The 18,636-nt window shown below is 50.5% G+C and overlaps 1 protein-coding gene and 1 pseudogene across 1 annotated transcript; both read right to left on the bottom strand.

Annotated features, from left to right (window-relative positions):
* Nucleotides 1–2,905: 2,905 nt before the first annotated feature.
* Nucleotides 2,906–3,790, bottom strand: LOC102481696 (proteasome subunit beta type-3 pseudogene; annotated as a pseudogene).
* A 602-nt stretch (nucleotides 3,791–4,392) lies between these two features.
* On the bottom strand, nucleotides 4,393–18,630 carry IL17RB (interleukin 17 receptor B). Its single transcript, XM_014584488.2, has 11 exons — nucleotides 18,593–18,630; nucleotides 16,579–16,603; nucleotides 15,749–15,889; nucleotides 13,735–13,862; nucleotides 13,163–13,289; nucleotides 12,148–12,195; nucleotides 10,602–10,741; nucleotides 10,205–10,279; nucleotides 8,133–8,232; nucleotides 6,710–6,808; nucleotides 4,393–5,372 (listed from the first exon to the last, which is right to left on the bottom strand). The coding sequence occupies exons 1-11, from the start codon at nucleotides 18,605–18,607 to the stop codon at nucleotides 4,813–4,815; spliced, it is 1,458 nt and encodes a 485-aa protein (XP_014439974.1). The 5' UTR covers nucleotides 18,608–18,630; the 3' UTR covers nucleotides 4,393–4,812.
* Between the last annotated feature and the right edge of the window lie 6 nt (nucleotides 18,631–18,636).

Raw genomic sequence — 18,636 nt, forward strand, 5'->3', positions numbered from 1 at the left:
GCCGGCTTGGCGACGACGCGGGAGCTGTGGATCTACCAGCGAGAGTGGCAGCGCTTCGGCGTGCGCATGCTGCGGGAGCGGGCGGCCTTCGTGTGGTGAGGCTGCAGAGAGGTGCTGCCGGAGACCAGAGCCCCGGGATAGAAGGCTCACACGGAACATGCGCATTTGAACTTACTGACCTAGATGCCTGTATTTCCCGGAAAATAAATGAATTTCAACTTTGTGTCGAGGGTACGACTGGTTTGAAGTGACAAGCTGCTTTTTGTAGGACATTGAAGAATAAATACGAACTTACCCATCGGTTGCAAACACTCCTCAGGGTCTCCTAACCTCCCTACTGACAGACGACATTGCCGTTGAGCGTTTCCATGCTGGGGAACCCTGCATTTCTGCTGAGGTGTGAGCATCCTGCAGCCACGAGCGAGGGTGGGTGTGACCGAGGCCCTGCCCGTTTCCCTCTTGGCTAACACAGCAGTTAGAATCGCACGTCGTCAGCTTAGTCACATGCATGTTATAATGTGACTCATGTGTTTTGAATTCCAAAAAAAGTTTTCTCATTTTCTGTTAGATTATACAAAAGATGGGAGCCCGTGTACTTCTAGGTTTGCACTGGCAAAGATCAAAGGTTAGGCTGACTGGCTTTTGTTACCCCCCGTGCTCCAGGGTGGGTTTGGGGAAAGAAAACATTTATCATTGGACCAAGACTGAACAGAAGCTGAAAAGGAGACCTTGTTTCCTTCTTCAAGCGAACGAGAAATGACATGGGTGTGATTTAGGGTTGTGAGCTTGCGTTGGTGCAGATAAACACAGTGACTGCCATGGTTACTCACTTGCCACTGAGCCCTCAGTTGTCCTTTGCCTGAAAAACGAGGTGAGCACTTTTGGAATTCTTAACGTTCATTATGATCAGCTGACATTAGCCTGGGAGCATTCTAAAGCAAAATCTGAATTCTACAGACAGCTGTTGTCACTGGTGGTCCTGGCCCTGGCAAAGCCCCTGGTCAGGGGAGAAAAGGCATTACCTACAGCCAGGAGCCAGTCAGTGAGCACCACTGGGCTCCGAGAACTGCATGGGCAGGAGGATGCACCTGCTTCCACCATCTTACTAACCAGGACTGGAGCTGGGGTGTGGCTGGAGCAAAGACGGAAGTAGGGATAGATAAGAAATGTAGGTGAGGGACCAGCAGATGGCGTAATGGCTATGTCACTGGACTCCCATGTAGTTGACTGCAGTTCAAGTCCTGGACCTGGCGGCTTAAACTCATGCCGGGCGTGTGTATCCAAGATCCTAGAGGAAAATGGAGGGGGAGGGATTGCAGTGTGGCCATTCCGCCGGCGGATGATTTCTCACTTTGTCTCTCTGTCTCTGTCTTTCTGGTGAGCACATGCACCCCATAGCAAAAAAAAAAAAAAAATGGAGGTGAGAACGGAATGTAGGAAGAAGTCTTAGGACACAGAGGGATGCATAGATAGGAGTAGGTGGGGAACAAAGAAAAACCCCATTTAAACTAATAGGGGGATGAGTATCCCTCATCCAACGAGCTTAGGATCAGAAAGGGTTTGGATTTGGAAATTATTTTTAATTATAGAATATTTGTATATACACAATATATGTTGGGGATAGGATCCATATAGCCCGAAGGTCATTTTATAGAATATTTTTGTATTACAGTGTTTTGATGGTCAGGTTTGGACATTTCCACTTGGTGTTATGTCAGTACTCAACACGTTTCAGATTTTGGGGGCGTTTTGGATTTCCCATTTTTAGACTAGGGATGCTCTACCTGTGCTATTTGGGATGTGTGCCTTCAATCTGAAAATTATATGTTTGGTTTTTTTAAGTTTTCTAATAAAATTAATTTATATAATACTGATTTTGTTTCTGGACTGTCTCAACATTAATTTAGTACCCGTTTTTGTAAGTTACCTTTTTTCGAAAGCTTGTTATATTACTGTTATAACAGTTCTTCCTGTAACAGAATATTGCTTCTGTAACTGATGGGTGTTCATCCAGAAGTTGGTTTCTAGTCCATTTTGACATCAGCCATGTCCATCTTCTGTCCCAGCATCTGTAAACACCGTGAAAACTAATCACGCCAAGTGGGCTTTACCACATTAAAAGTACACCTGAGCCATTGCCAGGTGTTTGCCTGTGAAGCCAGGCATGGTGAGTTTCCACTTTGATGTTTTATTTTGGTGTTTGTTTAATCTATAAGACATGTATTAGGAGTGACATGGTCCTTTAAGGACAATCTACAAATACAGACATTGTACCAACCCTCCATCTGAAACCGATGCACATGCTAGAGGCATGAGTGTAGTTTGGAGGGAAGACCCCATGCATGTACCGAATGACCCATAGCTCCTCGTTTGTTAGGGCATCTAGTCAGTTAAAAGAGGGGCTCACTTGTCACTCCCTATTTGCCTCAAAAGTGAAAGATTTGTGTTTGTAATAGAGGGTTTTATACCCAAGAAACTTACTGAGTGAGGGCTTCTTAAATTTAGTATGTGGTAGTTAGACTTATAGAGCTAAATACGTCTACCTATAGTACAGATAGAAGGCTGGAAAATGCCTTATTACCCCATATCAGGTTGGTTATAGTTTTTAGTTACAGTTATTCTTGATTTTGAGACAAGAAATCGATTTAGCTTTGCAATTATAAGCTTGGTTTCAATGCTTAGTTAATGCTACAGTAGTTAGTGGTATTTGTGGCAATTTTTCTATTTTTTTAACTTCAGATTTTTTTTTTTTTTTTCATTTGCCAGAGTGCTCATACACTTACTGGAAAGAGAGTCAGAGAGAGGAAGTGAGAAATCACCCTCTACAGGGGATAGTCATGAGCAATCCCTTCTCCATCTCCTTTTGGGATTTCGGGCACACGTGCACATAGGCCCACCATGTTTTGTTTTGTTTTGTTTTGTTTCCCTTTAAAGAAAGGCTATTTTATTTAAAACAAACAAACAAAAGTGGGTTTTGGAAAGAGGGCTAGTCCATTCTGGCCTTCAGTGTCCTGGTAATGATGTTGTCCTCAATGACATGGATGACAACGCTCCTGCTAGACACTGTGTCCTGTCTACTGCATTCAGCATGGCCTGGGAGGTGTTTTCAAACAGGTATCCTGGGTCATGTTGGGCTCTCGGGGACTCACACACCCTGTACACTGGTTTGGAGCAGGTGCCACTGACCACATCAGTCACCATGGGGCAGCCGAGGAGGTCCAGAGAGCAAATGAAGAGCTTAAAGGTCTTCGGGGCCCAGCCAGCAGTGCCTGGCTCAGTGTGGTCTGACAGAGGAGGTTGGCCTCTATGCTCGTGAGGGTTCAGGCTTGATCTGCCAGCCCTCCTTCACTTCATACAGGTTCAGCTGGAACTTGAGGTGCTGGGCAACTGGACTTCAGTGGTGAGCCCAGCCAGGCCGATGTACAGACGGTCACCCATGGGAAAGATATTCTGAAAGTCTGTGGTCACCACCTGCACCTGGATTCTGAAGCGCCTGTCTGCAGCGATGGCCACACAGTTCTTCCCTCTCATGGCTGGGGTGGCCCATCCGTTTTGGACATATTAGACATGACTGCAGTTGCTAGAACCCCCAGCAGTTGCTGCGGTTCTTGTAAACCGGTTCTGGCTTTCACTGCACAACTACTCTGGCTATTTCCAGCATGTTTTTCAAGCTGCTGGTTCCAGCACACATAGATGCAGGACCCAGCTGCCTAAGCCGTGACACCATTGGCTGGCCTCCATCTTTTTTTTTTTTTTAAGATTTTTTTTTCTTTTTTTGGAGAGGTTTTTGCTGTAGGGCGCGTGCGCTCGCCATTACGCTAACTGCTGGTCCCCTAAGATTTTTTTTTAAAAGAGATTCTTGCTACAGGGCATGGATACTCACCAGAGAGACAGAGAGACAGAAACCAAGAAATCATTCCCTCAGGGGATTGGTCACAAGACAATCCCTTCCCCTCCATTCTCTCAGGATTTGGGGCACACATGCACAGGTGCCCGGCCTAGTTTTAAGTCACCGGTCTGGGACTTGAACCATGGTCAACTATGTGGGAGTCCAGTGATGTAACCATTATGACATCTTCTGGTCTCATTTAAGAATTATTTATTTAATTTTCTTGATTATCATTATTTTTGAGAGATTTTTTGCTATAGAGTATGTGTATTCACGAGAGAGACAGAGACAGAAAGGGAGAAATCGCCCCCTGGGAGGATGGCCATGGCACACTCCCTTCTCCATTCTCCTCTTGGGATTTTGGGCACAGACACACATGTGCCCAGTGTGAGTTTCAAGCTACCGGATCTGGGACTTGAACTGTGGTTGACTATGTGTGAGTCCAGTGCCTTAGCCACCATGCCATCTACTAGCCTTCATATATATATACACACACACACACACACACATATATATATAATGTCAGAAGGCATGAAAGCAAGAAATTAGAAATATCCCCCAATGGGGCCTAGTCAGGCCATGGTCCTTTTTCCACCAACTCTCCTGTTAGGATCCTGGGCACACACAAGCTGGCAGTCTTCTGTGCCCTCAGGACCAAGACTTTAATCTGTTCAGTCCTGTGGGATCCAGTTTCCTCCGTACAGCACTGGACCATTGGGCTACAGGGCTGGCCCTGTAACAATTTTACCGGCCTAAAAGTCTGATTACCAGACTAAGGTATGTACGCTCAGTTCCCATTGCTCAAGTGGTGTGCTCGTCACCCTCCCTACGAGGACCCATATACTGCAGGGTCATCCCACGTGCTTGTCCTCCTGGAAGGAGGGGCAGGAAGGCTTCAAGGTCTCTTGCTTCTCTTGAGTGGGCTACAAGGAGCAGCAGCTGCTGTGGCAGGCTGGTGACCTTCGCCCTGCTGACACAGGCTGCTTGACATGAAGTCCCTTGCAGAAAGCAGTGGCGTCCTCCATGAGGCGGTACTGGGGGCAGACGCTGAGTGCGCTGTGGTCGTCTTGGGGGTCAGCCTCTCTGAAGTAGACCACCATGTATTTGTGCAGCTGAGCCTGGCTTCTTAGGTCACTGCAGAAAAGGTTAAAGGCGAGGGGGAACAGGTCTTGAGAGTTCTCACCAGGGCTGCCCTCGCTCTTGCCGCAGGGGCCCTCACACACGGCGCTGGCCTCATTGGAAAGAAGGAAGATGACTCTGTCCGCTGCTTGCTTCTGAGCGGTGAGCCACTGCACCGGGCCCATGTCGGCGATCTTCTTTCTCTGCCACTTTTCAAGGATGACCTCACTTCTGCAGTGGTTTTGGAGGAATTCAGTGAAGGGACAAATGGTGTGAAGGAAACACACCTCAGGTGGGTAAACCACCAGGACCCTGATGGAGGGCAGCAGGGTGGGAGAAGGAAAGGACGCCTTCTTGATCCGTTCTGTCGGGGGAGAGAGGGATGAGTTATCTGTGGGCAGCCAACAGGCCCTCACTCTAGTACAAAGCATCACTGAGAAACGATCCCTTCTAGGCAGGGCAGCTGAGTGAGCACCAGCATCCTGGGATGCCGAACAGATGGGAAAAGTCTCCCTGATATCCTTTTGGACATTTCCAAAGATGTACATTTCTGAATCCCTACTTTTAAATCAGTCCTCTCCATCAAGCCTCTTTTCTGATAAATTTGTAGAAATGGTTTAGGTTTGGGGCCAGCAGATGGCGTAATGGTTACATTGCTGGACTCCCACTTGGCTGACCATGGTTCAAATCCCAGACCCAGCAGCCTCAAATCATGCCAGGTGCATGTGTGTACATGCCCCAAATCCTGGGAAAACAGAGGAAAAGAGATTGTGGTGTGGCCATCCCCACAGGGGTATTTCTCATTTTCCCTCTCACTGTCTGTCTCTCTGGTATGCATCCTAAGGCAAAAAAATACTGTGTAGGTTTAAGGATCTTGGTTCGGGGCGAGTTGCGCCTTCAGTACTTTTTGTGATGTGTGTGGACAGGGACAGTGGACCTCTGCATGTCACATCACATGTGCAGTCGGTCGGCTCGATCACTGCTTGTACCCTCTTCTGCCTGCAGGTGGAGCCTCTTTCTAGTTCCATCAAGTTAAGTGGTGCCTTGTTTCAGCCCCTGGTACTTCCTGGAACCTGATTTAGACCGTACTGGTAAACAGAAACCGTGTATGAACCACCGTCATGGACACGGGCCAGACAGCATCCCCAAACAGAAGCATTCCTCAGGCAGCAGTTCACGTGGCTTTCTTAGCTTAGAAAGGACTTGCAGTTCATCCTGTTCTGCCTGCGACTTACAGGGTGTGTTTGTGTTTCCTTTCCTACCTGCAGAGACGAGGCGAACCAGAGGTTTCTAACGGGCTGTCTCTAGTTGTGCATCTCGAGAAACACTCTGATTTCTGTATTCAAACCCTCAGTGCGTTAGGGTCGGCTAAGACCTTAGCACATGAAGCCAAGTGAATGTCATTCTTCTTTCTTAAGAAACTGGTTTTCAAAAGTAAGAACTAACATAGAGGTAAAATGCAATTTTTAAAAAAAATCAGCCTTTTGCCCATTTCAGTACCTGTAGATGCCTCAGAGTTAAAATAAAACAGGTGGTAGTCACCAGGTCTCAAGTCCTGACCCCGTTTTTACCCAGCAGCCTGCAGATGTGAGCCAAACTCTGGGAAGTGCCAGCATGTGGCCACCCCTGGAGTAATCTCCCTTTCAAAGATTCAGAATGTCACTTCCTCATTAGGACACCTTCAAGAATTGAAACCCTTACCGTGCCTCCACATTAGGTAGACCCCAACCGCCAACACCCACACGGCCGCCAGCAGAGACAGGAGGAGGAGAGACAGCCAGTCTCCAAGCACGCTTCTGTCTGGAAAAAAATAAAGCTCATTTACCTTTGGCAAAACCAAACCACACTCGCTCATCTCCTACTTGAGAACTAAGATTTTTTTTTCTCTCTCTACTTTGTAGAAGTTCATCTCCCTTTAAAGTCAAAGGGCAGAAGATCTTTGGGGAGTCTGCTGATGATGTAGTATCTAGGTCTTTCATTACATTCTGGAAAAGGATATGGGACTTAGGTTAAGAACAGCCCTTGGGACAGCTCCATGGCTTAGCGATTAGGGTTGCTGGATTCCACACGGCCGACCACAGTTTGAATCCCACCTGGTGGCTTGAAAACCATGCCGGGTGCGTGTATGCGTGCATGCCCCAGATCCTGATAGGATGGAGATATGGATGAGATTGGACTGCAGTGTGATCGTGCTCCATTGGGGGGTGCTTTCTCCCTCTCCCCCCTCCCTGTGTCTCTAGCAAGTACACCCCCCTCTGGCAGCTGGGGCGGGGGGGAAACGGTCCTCTAAAATCTCCTTACTCCTTATCCACATGGGCATTTTCACTGACAACCAGAGCTCAGATTGGGTTTTTGACTCTTCAAGGCATCACTGTTATTCTGGCTGCATTTGCTTACATACGCAGAGCCCGTGGGCAGCGGAGTCTCCAGGCTGTTAGACTGAAGTACGGGCGCCCCAGAGAGCTCAAGAGTCCTGAAGGCACTGGCAGGCACCTGGGCTGACTTCGGTTCATTTGACTGAAAGCCTAAGACTAACACCTTCCAGCTCTTGACCCCACCCCTGAACTAGTTTCTGAAGCCTGATTTGCTTATCTATGAACTAACGGACACATGTCTACATGCAGAGCGGCCTTTCCCAGGACACGCTGTCTCAGGTACTGATGCAACTTGGCTTTCGGTGCCCGTGTTCCTAATTTGTTATGCAAATATTGGCCCTGTGACCACGTCAAGCCACGGTGACAGCTGGGTCAGGGCCGCCGGGACAGATACGAGCAGCAAATGCAGTGGAAGGCCAGTGCCCGGCCTTGGCTGCCGCTGGCTTTCCCTGCAGACCCTGTGTTCTTTGGACATCATCCTCAGGCATGTTGGTGCCCCCTTCTGTATACGCTGCTCTACAAAAGGGCCGTGTCACAAAGGAAGGAAAGCCTCATCCTTCCTCAGGCTCTGGGCTCTGGGCCAGCCTAGGTGACTTTCCGTGCTCCTCAGCACAGCACACGCCAGCAGGGACCTCTCACTCTCCTCCCCACTCCACACACACCTGCCACATACGGACTGGCGGCAGGGATGGTTGGACCCTCCCTGCCCAGAGCTGTGTGGTCACACCGGGAAGTGACTGGGTACTTACTGCTGCCTGGAGCAGGGTGGGCGGTTGTGGGTGGGCAGAGCAGGACAGCACCTCTGCGGCGGATGCAGTCGTTGCCACAAGTGGGGAAGTAGGGGGTCAGCTGCAGGGACGAGAGACCTGGATGTTGGCGCCACGCCCCACAGCACAGCTCTGCGTCATCCCTGCTTGTGACACAACTCCTCGGCCATTTTTCCTGGTTTCAGCCCTACTCCCATCATTGTCACAGACACAAACCTGCCTTGGTCACACTAATATAACCAAGTCCCCAAATCCAAACCAATGCTCATGGTCGAAATACCTCTGAGACTGCGGGTGACCTGCACGTGTTACAGACAGGCTGTCCATATCTAAAAGGGAGGCTGCACCCTAATACGTAAACAAACGTCCCTCTAGGAACAGCGGTCGCTCCTACTGCTGCAGTCTGCCCTTCCAGGCAGATGAGCCCATGTTAAGAAAGTTCACGGTGGGACCAGCAGATGGCATAATGGCTGTGTTGCTGGACTCCCATGTAGTCGACTGTGGTTCAAGTCCCAAACCGGTGGCTCAAACTTATACCAGGTGCGTGTGTCCAAAACCCTGAGAAGAGAATGGAGGAGAAGGGATTGCGGCATGGCCGTCCCCCCTGGGGGTGATTTCTCACTTTCTGTTTCTGTTTTTCCAGTAAGCACAAATTCCCTTATAGCAAAAATCTCTCTCGGGAAAAAAAAAAAAAAAGTCGGGAACCAGCAGTTAGCGTAATGGCTATGTCGCTGGACTCCCACGTAGTCGACCGCGGTTCGTGTCCCGGACCTGGTGGCTTAAAACTCACGCCGGGTGCGTGTGCGTGCGTGCCCAAGATCCCGAGGGGAGAATGGAGAAGGGATTGTGGCGTGACCATCCCCCCTGGGGGGTGATTTCTCGCTTTCTGTCTCTATGTCTCTCTCTGTCTGGCGAGGGCACGCGCCCTACAGTGAAAATCTCTCCAAAAAAAAAAGTCCACAGTCCTTTCAAAGAGGTGCTTTTGCAGTATGCTGGCGGTGTCACTCCCTCCAGTGTACGCTCTGCCTTCATGCTCTGGGGAGGAAGAGCAGAAGCACCTTACCCTTGGATGTGGCCGTGTCCAACTGGGATCCCCTGCTTCCACATCATAAATGCAGAGGTTAAAGAGACCTGAGGTGGAGCCAGCAGGTGGCATAGTGGCTAAGATGCTAGACTCCCATGTGGTTGACTGTGGTTCAAGTCCCGGACCCCGCAGTTTGAAACACATCGGGTTCTTGTGTATGCGTGCCCAAAATCCAGTGAGACTGGATAAGCAGCATGGTCATCTCCCCCTGAGTGATTTCTCGCTCTCTCTGGTGGGTGCATGTGCCCTATGGCAAAAATCTCTCAAAAAAGAGACCTGAGAGCATTTCCAGTTCCACTTCTTGCTTCCTAGTGGAGCCCTGGACCTGAGAGGACAGGCTGTCACTCGTCACAGTTCAGTGCTCTGCCGCCCAGACTTTAGCCCTGCAGCCTGCTTCATAGAGTGGAGGCCAGGGGAAATAACGTGGCACTCCTGGCTCTGTCATCTCAGGCTCTGCATCAGAACATGGAAAGAAAAGCACTCTGGGAAGTCAGCAGCCACTAACATCAGCGAAAGGGACAGTGACTGGAGATCAGCTTGCTCTCTGCACCCTGTCCACACCGCAGTGAAGGAGGCCCTGTTCACGTCGCAGGGTGGACATGGCGGACAGAAGCGAATCTGAGGGGAGAGAACACTGCCTGAAACCCCATCCTTAAAAGAACTCAACAAGAGCGGCTAACAGGCCAGCTGGTGGTGGGGTGGGTACGGAGCTGGATGCCTCGTGGTAGACCGTGTTTCGAGGCCCAGGCTTGGCGGCTTGAAACATGCTGGACGTGTGTGCGTGCCCACCCAAAATCCCGAAAGGAGGAGAAGGGATTGTGGGACTGTGCCCCGTGGGGGTGTTCCTCACTACCCCACCTCTGGGAAGTGTCCATGCTCTCTGGAAAAATTTACATGAAAAGGCAGTGAATGGTGGGCCAACCGGTCTTCCAGAGTCCTTCCCCTCCTCAGAGCGCCTCATTCATCCTACCTGGACCACAGCCCCTTCGCTCTCCCCGGTCACCGAGATCACTGTGGAGGTCCGCGTTAGTGTGTCTTGCTGCAGCTAAGTGAGACAGGCCAGAGTTAGGGCCAACGAGTAAGAAGTCAGACTGCCAGCAGCTAAGCCCCTCCTCCCAAACCGACTTTCAGCCATCAGGCCTGTGCGAAGGCCTCTCTGCATGTGCCTGAGCTGTCCCTGTGGTTGGTTTTAGAGTCACAGTGACGTAGCCAGTAGACCCGTGGGACTTGTTTTTCTCTATGGAGTTACTGAGAACAGCCCAGCACTATCGGACAATACACCGTGGTCCTGTGCTGTCTCAAAAGAGCTCCCCTCCACAAGGTAGAGAAGCTGGGGGCTGCCGATGGGGGTGACAGGGAAGGTGTACCTCCAGCATAGTATCCCCAATGATGGTGTCCTGTAGGATGAGAACCATGTATCTCTTTCCGGGTGAGTGAGGAGTAAAACTCACTTCCACCTCCTCCTCGTTCTTCTTACAAGCTGTGATGTTTGGATCCCACAGACTTCCTGCGAACCGAGAGAGGATCATGTGGTTGGCCTTGCTGCCCCTTCCCTCCTTTAAGTCCCCAGAAGGGCTTTACAAAAACCAGTCTGCATTCTGAGCGCACATCCGAGAGACAGGGACTCCGCCCCGCAGCATGCTTTCTATCATTGCTCCCGGAGTCAAAGCACCTGCTGCTCAGGGAAGTGCAGAGACCTTCATGTCACCACTTCGCTAAGAATCGCTTCCTTGGGCTGAGAGTGGCAAGAGGCACACAGGAGTCCTCTTGCTCACTTTATGTTCAACCTCCCTTTTGAGTGAAAGGCTGGGGTCTTTCTTTCCCTCTCAGGATGGGGAGAAGGAGACACAGGTGAGGAGGCATGTCTACAATTACAAAGGTGGTGAATTCAGGAGCAGGACTAGACCAACTAGAACATTCTGGGTCCATGAACTTCATTCTCAGAACATCTGCCAGCTTTACTGGGTGGAAAGAAAGAAGGAAATGCTTCCGGGTTTAGAGGACACCCTGATAGGTCAGCTGACAGAAAAAGCCACTCGTTTCATTGATGTGACTTGCAAATAAGGACTCAGTTGATTTCCAGGAACATGATCTATAATGGCATGAATCATGCTTCCCATACAGACGCCCACTGCAGACCCTGGCTCACAACTGTCTTTAGGAATCTGAGGTCTAGGCCTGACGTCAAACTCCTAGGCCTCCTCACACCCCCGGCACCCCCCGAGTTCCTACAGCTCTCTCCTGGTGAGAGGCAGGACCAGCTTGGTACTCCAGTCTGTGCCAGCAAGAGCACCCGTGCGCCTCAGTCGGACAAGGCCCACAAAGATGCCTTTAGGGGTGAACAGTGCCTAAAAGAGGGATCGACCCCCTCAATCCCACAGGCCTCGTTAGCACCCTCAGACCCATGATCCCCAAGTTCACATATATCTGGAAATTGGACACGTGGGACAGATAAAGGAGAAAGGGGTGCCTCCTAACCTAGTATGTGCGAGAGGAGCCCCGCTGAGAGCACGCTCCTAGGTCATTCTTTTGGTAACACTCTCGCCCTGCATGTCTGCTAACCTAAACAAGGTTCTCAGAGTCCCCACGACCACAGGGCAGGTGCTGGTGCCAGAGCAGGTGAAAGTGCTTATAGACTCCCACCCAGTGGGAAGGGCCTCCAGTCAGTGCTACTGTAGCGCAGCCTGGGCCAAGATGGGTCTAGGCCACCACTGCTCCTCTACAGACTACCCCGCGTCCGTCCTGCCCTCCACAGGCTGCTCGAGCCAGGCAAGGCTGACTGGGATCAGGAGTCTTGGGTCCTTCTGAGCGACTCAGATATAGAACTCACCCCGCTAGGCCTCAGTGTCTTCATCTGTGAAGAGATGGAAGTGCCACGTTTCTTCAATAAAAGCAAATGCTGCATTTACCTACCTGCCTCGATGCACTTTTTTTGGTACTTCATTATGTGGTCTGAGCAGCCTGGAAATATGGATGAAAATCTTTACATTTCAGAAAAAGGCGTCTCTGCTCCACTCCCTTGCCCACAAGTACATACATACAAACACATACCACACCTGTAACGAGTTGTCAGAACAGCCCAGAGAAGACAGCAAATTTAAATAGGACACTATCTTTTAAAAAAAATAATTTTATTTATCATTAGGATTCTTTTTAAATTTGCTACAGGACATGCACACTTACCAGAGAGAGAGAGAGAGGGAGAGGGAAAGTGAGAAAGCAAGCCAGGTCCGGGACCCAAACCGCAGTCGGCCATGTGAGAGTCCAGTGCCTTCAGCACCACGCCTAGGACACTACCATTGTGATCATCAGCAGAAGATCAATTGCCGTGAGAAGATAACCAGAGTCTCATTTAAATACAGCCTTCATCAAAACAGTCCCCGAGAAAAGACTCAGAAGCCAACCATCCTTTAAAATGAGGTCTGAGGCCAGCTCCATAGCCTGGTGGCAAGGCAGCTGGATCCCACATGGCCAATGGCATGGTTTGCGTCCCAGACCTGGTTGCTTGAGAAACACACCAGGTGCATGTGCGTGCATGTCCAAAATCCCAACAGGAGGGAGAGAAGAAGCACAGGGAATCGTCACGTGACCATTCTCTAAGGAAAGTGCCTTCTCTTCTCCCTTTCTCTCTCTCTCTGGCAAGTGCGTGTACCCTCTAGTAGGGGAAAGAAAAGAGGTCTGGCAAGTCCACCTTCCAGGTCATAAAGCTTTATCTGGCCCTTGCCCCACCCACGTTGTTTCCAGACCTAGTGACTTGTTGGAGACAGAGGAGAAGAGTGGATGTACATGGAGAAGCTCAGTAGGCACCATCTTAACCAAGAGATGACAGGGCACCTCACCAGTGTTCCCCAGCCTCTGTGCACCAAACCACATACCCCAAGGCCAGTGGCCCAGCAAGACAGAATAACAGGAGAGAGACATGGTTTACCCGGTGAGGTGAAGTTCACAGACATGGAAGGGCCATCTTCATTCATATTTGCATTGGGGATATTATGGGCCCCGATGAAGTAGTGTGTGTTCAGCTCCACGGGAAAGCCTGCGTAGAAGAATGCCCACTGAAACGCAAAACAAGAATCCTGAGTTTCCGCAATGCCACGCAGCGCCCAAACTGCACCTTCCCGTGTCTCCCTCTTCATGGATGGTTTCATTCCTGATCCTGCTGCTGAAACTTACGCCTCTAGCCAATGTCTGCGTAGGGAGTGGGCCCACATGGTGAGCACCCGTAGCTCACAGAGGCAGACAAGTGTTAACGGTGCAGAGCTGGGATATAACTGAATTCCAGCCCCCTTCACTTTGCTGATGAGGAAACTAAGGCCAAGAGACTTGCTGACCTGCCCAAGGCACAGAGCCAAGGAGCAGTCGGAAGTGGGGCTTGAACCCAGGCATCCTGCTGCAGACTCCATGTCGTCGCTGCTCACCAGCCCCTTGGTGCAACCCATCATCCGTGCTCCTGACAAAGAGCCCAGTGTCCAGCGCCAGCCAGGGCCTGCGAGCACTTACTTTGCCCCCAGAGGGTCTGGTCTGACTCCGGAAGGCCTCTGTGTAATCGCACCTCACGCAGCTGTAGGAATGGAAGTTGCTTTTGCCTGTCACGCAGATCTTGGTGGCCTTCAAAGAGCAGATGCTGGCTGCCGAGGTGGGTGAGAAGGCAGTTGTTTATTGGCACTTATTGTGATGCCAGACGCTCTCCATGCCTCATCTTAGGTCACAGTCACAACAGCACTAAAAGGGAGATGCCAGGGTCCCCCATTTACAGATGGGGTGAGCGGGGCTTAGGGAGTTTCGGGAGCTTTGCCTACACTTATAAAGCTCATCCACAGCCAAGATGAGATCATATTCCAAAGCTTGACCTCCTTCCTCACAGGTCAGCCCAAATTTCACTAGACTTGAGATGATTCTGGACCTCTTGAGAAGAGCCCACAAAGACCCTCTGAGTGTCATTGCCAGGTCCTGCTGCTCGGATTGCACCTTTATCCCTGCTGATTCTTCTCCTGGAATGCTCTTTCTTCCCTTCCCCTCCCTCTCCACGTCTTCTTGCTCCTCAGGCCCTGCAGCCTATAGCGGCAGCTAACCAAGAGCTCACCCATGCCAGGGATGGGCCCAGAGCCACACTGCATCATCTGCCTTTTAGTAGCTTCACCAGGGCTCCTCCCCAGGTCTTCCCTGCCCCATCCCAGTCAGAGGGTGCCCTATTCCCTTCAGAGATTCCACCGATGCTGTGCCTGCCTCCCCCGCCTCCTCCACCCTCTGACACCCTACTGGGTGGGAACTGTCACCAGCTTATCTCTGTGCTTGCCACTCAGAGATAAGAACAGACGAGCAGAAATTAGCAAAAACTACAGATAGGGGTGGGCGTTAGGACCCCGGACATAGCTCACTGAAAGCAGTCATGGGTTGTCTTGCAGCATGACCGTGGAGAAATGCCAGGCTGTCCTGTGGATTTACATGGAGAAGCTCAGTAGGCACCATATTAACTGAGAGATGAAGGGGCACCTCACCAGTGTTCTATAGCCCCCGTGCACCAAACTACATACCCAAGGCTGGCGGGACAGAATAACAGAAGAGGGACGTGGTTCTCCACTCAGAAAGTGGCAAAGTAATGTGCCTATGTTGGCACTCATGCTAAGCTGGGAGATCCTCTCTGGCCTCACCCAATTTCTCCCATACTGAAAAGCACAGATATGTGTATGCCCTGATGAACTGCACACTTGGCCAAGAAACACCCACTCTCTCAGGATTTGGGGCACGCACGTGCGCATACACACACACACACACACACACACACAGCATGTTTCAAGCCATTGAGTCCGAAACTAGCACCCTAGTCAACTACATGGGAGTCCAGCAATGTAGCCATTCTGCCATCTGCTGGTTTCTTTCTTTCTTCCTTTCTCAAATATCGTCAAAGGTTGTATGTGCTCACTGGAGAGAGAGGGAAAGTGAGAAATCACCTCCCTGCTCAGAAGATGGACCCACCACAGTCCTTTTTCCCTTCTTTTGGGATCCTGGCCACACACAGACATGCACCTGTGTGTTTTCAAGCTACCCGGCTTGGGACTCAAATAGCACAGTGAGATCTCACCATGTGAGATCCCACAGCCTCCACCACTGCATCATGGGTTGTCCCCACTATTTTGACTTCTAACCAGTAGATTCGTTTGTGCCTGTTGCACTTTTTGTAAATGAAATCAGATGGTATGGGCAAGCATAGGCATGCACACAGGTGTGAACTATGAGCTCTTCAATCTGGCCCCTTACGTTGGTAACATTCATTCATACAGTTACAGACCATCCCTTCTCGGTGCTCTGTCGGATTTTATTTTACCATCGACTGCTTTCTGAGTTGTGGTTGTAGGAACAGCGCTGTTAGGAAATCCTTGCATGTGGCTCTTAGTGCATGTATCCATGTGTTTCTGTCAGGCACGCCCAGGAGTGGAATGAACGCCTCATGCAGTCTGCACATTGCTGCTTTAGTAGACCCTTTCAGCCTTTTCTTGCATAGATACAAGCTTACCATCTGCCCGCAGGATCCAGCTCACATTCATCACAATGGAATAGTCCTCCCCTCCAAAACTGGTTTTAACAAGTTTTACTTGGAGGTCCCTCAAGTCTCCTGGGGTCAGATTGTGTTTGACAAACCACTCTGGAGATGGCCCTGGGAAAAGGAAAGATTTCCCATGAAAGATTTCCCAGCCTAGTCTGATGCCTTTCCCCCACGTGACCCTCCCTAGCCCATCCCTCCCCCACGGCTCATCAGTGCGTCCTGCAGACTCAGGCCAGTCGTTCCTTGGTTTATAGCCGAGGTGATGCTGACCCGAGATGCATACTCTCCACCACTTCCTGGTCCCAGTCTATAGGGTGCTGAGGCCACTCCCGGAGGCTGTGTGCATGTGCGCATGTGTGTAGATTTTGCTAGTACCATTTTCCTCCAGTTCATCCTCCCTGTCCACATTTCTGGGGCAGAAGCCCACCCATTCTTCAAATGCTTCCAGGTCTCATCCCACTCACTCTTCTATAAAACACTTGCTTCCTGGGCCCAGCTGCAACAGACCTCTCTCCTGTGGCACTTAGCTCCCTCCGCCATCAGCAGGCATCACTTTCTACTTTACATGGTGAGTCTACATGGTGAGGCGCACCCTTCCCGGGGCCTCCTGACTGGCCAGGAGGCCAGCCCATTTTATCCCTCTGCCTCTCCTCCCCCCAGTTCTGCCTCTTTATTTGCATCGGCTAACAAAGCAATGGTTCACCCGTGCCCGGTCAGCAATGATCTTTTGCCTGGATCTGGGCTCCTTAAAGTCCAACTGTGCTTTCAATGTAAAGTCCCCAGTCCCCAAGTGCACCTACCGGGTTCAGGCTCACACTGAACAGTCTGCAGGAGAGAAAGAAACCAAGGGTCATGTTGAAGCCAGCAAAACATAAGCCTTTCTTTGCCAAATGAGACAAAACACCGTCTTTTTTACTTAATTGCATACCCAAGTGAGAAACTTTCAAAGCAAAGGTGAGCTGGGTAGAAAACCGTCAGCACTTGATTTCATCATGCTATCTTCTTTTAAAAAGTACTATCAGTGCCTAGGAAAGGCTGTACTGACCTTTTCAAGTTAGCCACTTATATCTTTTCATAAGAAAAAAATCATTAAAGCATTTTTGAAAGAATATACTGAGACCCCAAATATTTAACTTTAGGCAGAAGCAAGTTCCAGTAACATGACTCCGAAAGCAATCCCTCTAAGCCTCAATGTTCCCGAACTCCTTGTAAACAGAAGGCAGGGGGTTTTTGTTTTTTTGTTTTTTTCTTTTTCTTTCTCTCTCTTATTTATTTATTTATTTTAAGAAGATTTTTCCTATAGGGTGTGTGCGCTCCCCAGAAAGACAGAGAGACAGAAAGCAAGAAATCATCCCCCAGGGGGGTTGGCCACGTCGCAATCTCTTCTCCTCTATTCTCCTCTCAGGATCTTGGGCACGCATGCATATGTCCCGATGTGAATTTAAGCCACCAGGTCCAGACTCGAACTGTGGCCGACTACAAGGGAGTCCAGCGATGTAGCCATTACGCTAACTGCTAGTCCTGAGAAGTCTTTTGATGCCAGTAATCTGGGTTTGGGCAAAGTTGTAGTCACTCATTTGTCTTTGTAAAACTGAACTCTAAGGGATTCCATCGGACGTTATTTTAAACAAGGAGCCGAGCTCTTGCAGAAGAGCTAATGAAACAAGCTTTAGGAAGACGCAAAGCAACTGTTCCAAACTTGACAGGGTTAGACTGTGAGCCTTAGAGCAGCCACCTCAAAGGGACTGGGTTCTTTTTCCAGTGGGACGAGCCAACGGGGCCTGGGAACTGAGACCGGTCAAGGCTGGTGGCTGAAGACATCAGGGACCAAGGAATGAGGCATGTCCTTCCATAGCCCAAGAAGTAACACCTCCGCGCTTTCATTTATTAGGCGGTCGGGAAAGCCATGATGTGTTTTTCTACGCAAAAATTCGTCAGGACTTTCCCGACCACCCACAATTTACTTTTTAATTTGCTATAGGACGCGTGCTTTCCAGAGAGGGGAGGGAAGAGAGCGAGACTGAGAAAGTACCTCGGAGGAGGGATGACCACACAGCAATCCCTCTTCCTCCATTCTCTTCTCAGGATCTAGAGCAAACACACACTTGCACCTGGTGTTTTTCATGCCAGCAGGTGGCAGACTCAAACCAAGCAGTCAGCCATGTGGGATGCGGAGGCTTTAACCAGCCCTGGCCCTCCTTGCTTTGCTATATCTATGTGATATGTGATATGCTATATCTATACGCTATGCTATATGCTGTATCTATACGCTATGCTGACAGGGCAGGGATTAATTTGAACGCTAGGGTGGGGAACGAGCTTTTCCTCTTCAGAGACCCAGAAGATTCCCCTAATCACTAGGGAAGAAAGGAAACCTGTCATCAGGAATCAACCAGGCAGAAAAGGCACCCTAATGTGCCAGCAGACCCCAAGGACAAAGAGCGCCCACTGGGTGCCAGGCTCCGCGCCCCTGCACCGCAAGCGGTGTGGTCCGGTGTGAGCCCCGGGGAGTGAGGGACTGCCCTTCCTTTTACCGACGAGGACACGGGGCTCGTGAGCACAAATGACTGGATGGAGAGCACCGGCTGGTACCTGGCGCAGGTGGACCTGATCGCCACGTGCCTGGTTCAGCCCCACTCCTCTTCCCGCTAGCTGCGGGCTGAGGCCCATCGGAGCTGACCAAGGCGCGAGATGCCTCCCTCCAGCCAGCGGTCCGCGAGCGCTTTTGGAGAAGTCTGGGCTGGCGGGTCGGACAGTCAGGACCCGGGCGCAAGGGACGGGGAACCGAGGGAAAGGCGCAGGCAGGGGGCTTACCGGCTCTCGGGGCATGGCGTTCCCGCACAGCGCGGCCAGGCCCA

This window comes from Tupaia chinensis, unplaced genomic scaffold (assembly GCF_000334495.1).
Source record: "Tupaia chinensis unplaced genomic scaffold, TupChi_1.0 Scaffold147003_1, whole genome shotgun sequence".
Taxonomy (NCBI): Eukaryota; Metazoa; Chordata; class Mammalia; order Scandentia; family Tupaiidae; genus Tupaia; species Tupaia belangeri.